General features: G+C 61.4%; 1 protein-coding gene across 1 annotated transcript in view; it reads left to right on the top strand.

Annotated features, from left to right (window-relative positions):
- The window catches only part of DCHS1 (dachsous cadherin-related 1), a 40,044-nt gene that overhangs the window by 29,011 nt on the left and 9,525 nt on the right, over nucleotides 1–1,508 (top strand). The window contains exons 12-13 of the mRNA XM_031065253.1: nucleotides 109–318; nucleotides 838–1,508. The exon at nucleotides 838–1,508 is cut by the window's right edge and continues 181 nt beyond it. Coding sequence (XP_030921113.1) covers nucleotides 109–318; nucleotides 838–1,508 — 881 coding nt within the window. The remainder of the gene's footprint in view (nucleotides 1–108; nucleotides 319–837) is intronic.

Here is a 1,508-nt window from a genome sequence, read left to right on the forward strand (position 1 = left end):
ATGCCAATGCTCACGTGCCTGGCTGCCCCTGTGGGTGTCTGGGTGTTGGCACACGGGCTCTATGGCTGTAGCTCCCAGTCAGCCTCTGGTGCTCTCGCTGTCCTGCAGTCTATGCGCGGGACGCCGGCCTGCCACCCAGCCTCACCAAGGCCACGGTGTGGGTCACCGTGGGGGATGAGAATGACCATGCACCCCTCCTGGAGAGGGAGTCTTGCTCCGTGGAGGTTCCTGAGAACCAGAGTCGTGTGGCACTCTACACCCTGCGGGCCACTGATCCCGATGGTGGGGAGAACGGACGCCTGGAATACCGGGTGGCAGGTGAGATGCTCTGGGAGCGTGAGACTGGGCAAGGACTTCTCCCTGGGCTTGCCTGGATCTGAGGACATCAGCTGCAGCAGTCCCATTCCACATCAGCTCTCTCCTGCTGCAAACTGCACGGCATTTCTGTCATCTCTCAGCTCTCTGCCCCCAGTGAAGAGCACCCTAAGATCTGGACAGGCTGCACGGCTCATTCCCCAGGCTTGTGTCTAGTTCCCCAGACTTAGACCAGTTCCACACCTCTCCTGGCTGGTCTGACCTGTTAATTCACAGATTGCCAAGTCAGATTTTTACTGTAGCCTGTCACAGGCTGCCTGGCAACTCCCCATGGCAGCAGCACTAGCCTGTGAGTGGTTAGAGTCATTTCTTCATATGGAGCTAGCCCAAGGAGTTTGCTCCCACTGGGGCTCACTCTACCCACCTGGCCAGATCTCATGGTGGTGGGCTTCATGCTCTCTGGGGCCTTTCTCATTCCACTTATAGGCATGCTGCATTGTTAGTCCTCCCTTTCTCTTTTAGGTGGAGACCCTGGGCAGGATTTCAGCCTAGACCCCATCTCTGGTGTCCTCTCCACTGCACGTGCCCTCGACCGAGAGCAAATTGCTTCCTACAGCCTCACTGTAGTGGTGCAGGACCACGGCTCCCCGCCACGCAGTGCCACCATGTCGGTGACTGTGCAGGTGTTGGACCTCAATGACAATGCCCCCAGTTTTGCTCAGGCCAGCTACACGGTGGAGGTGCCAGAGGACTTGCCAGTCGGTGCCCTGGTGCTGCAGCTGGTGGCTGAAGACCCAGATGAGGGCACCAATGGGCAGGTCTCCTACTACCTGGGCAACGAGTCGCTGGGCATGTTCCAGGTGGAGCCGCAGAGCGGGCGGCTCCGCAGTGCGCAGGCCCTGGACCGGGAGCGCCAGCCCAGCTACAGCTTCCTGGCCAGGGCGGTGGACTCGGCGCCGTGGGAGCCCCGCAGCACGGCCGTGCGCGTCACCGTCGTGGTGCGGGATGTCAACGACCACGTGCCGGCCTTCCTGCACAGCCCGCTCACCGTCAACCTGTCCCGCCACACGCCCCTCAAGCAGGTGGTGGCCACCATGAGGGCCGAGGACAGGGACGCGGGTGCCAACGCCTCCATCCTGTACCGCTTTTCCACCCCCAACCCCGCCTTCGCCATCAACTCCTACACAGGGGAC

This window comes from Geospiza fortis, unplaced genomic scaffold (genome assembly GCF_000277835.1).
Source record: "Geospiza fortis unplaced genomic scaffold, GeoFor_1.0 scaffold2457, whole genome shotgun sequence".
In the NCBI taxonomy this organism is placed as follows: Eukaryota; Metazoa; Chordata; class Aves; order Passeriformes; family Thraupidae; genus Geospiza; species Geospiza fortis.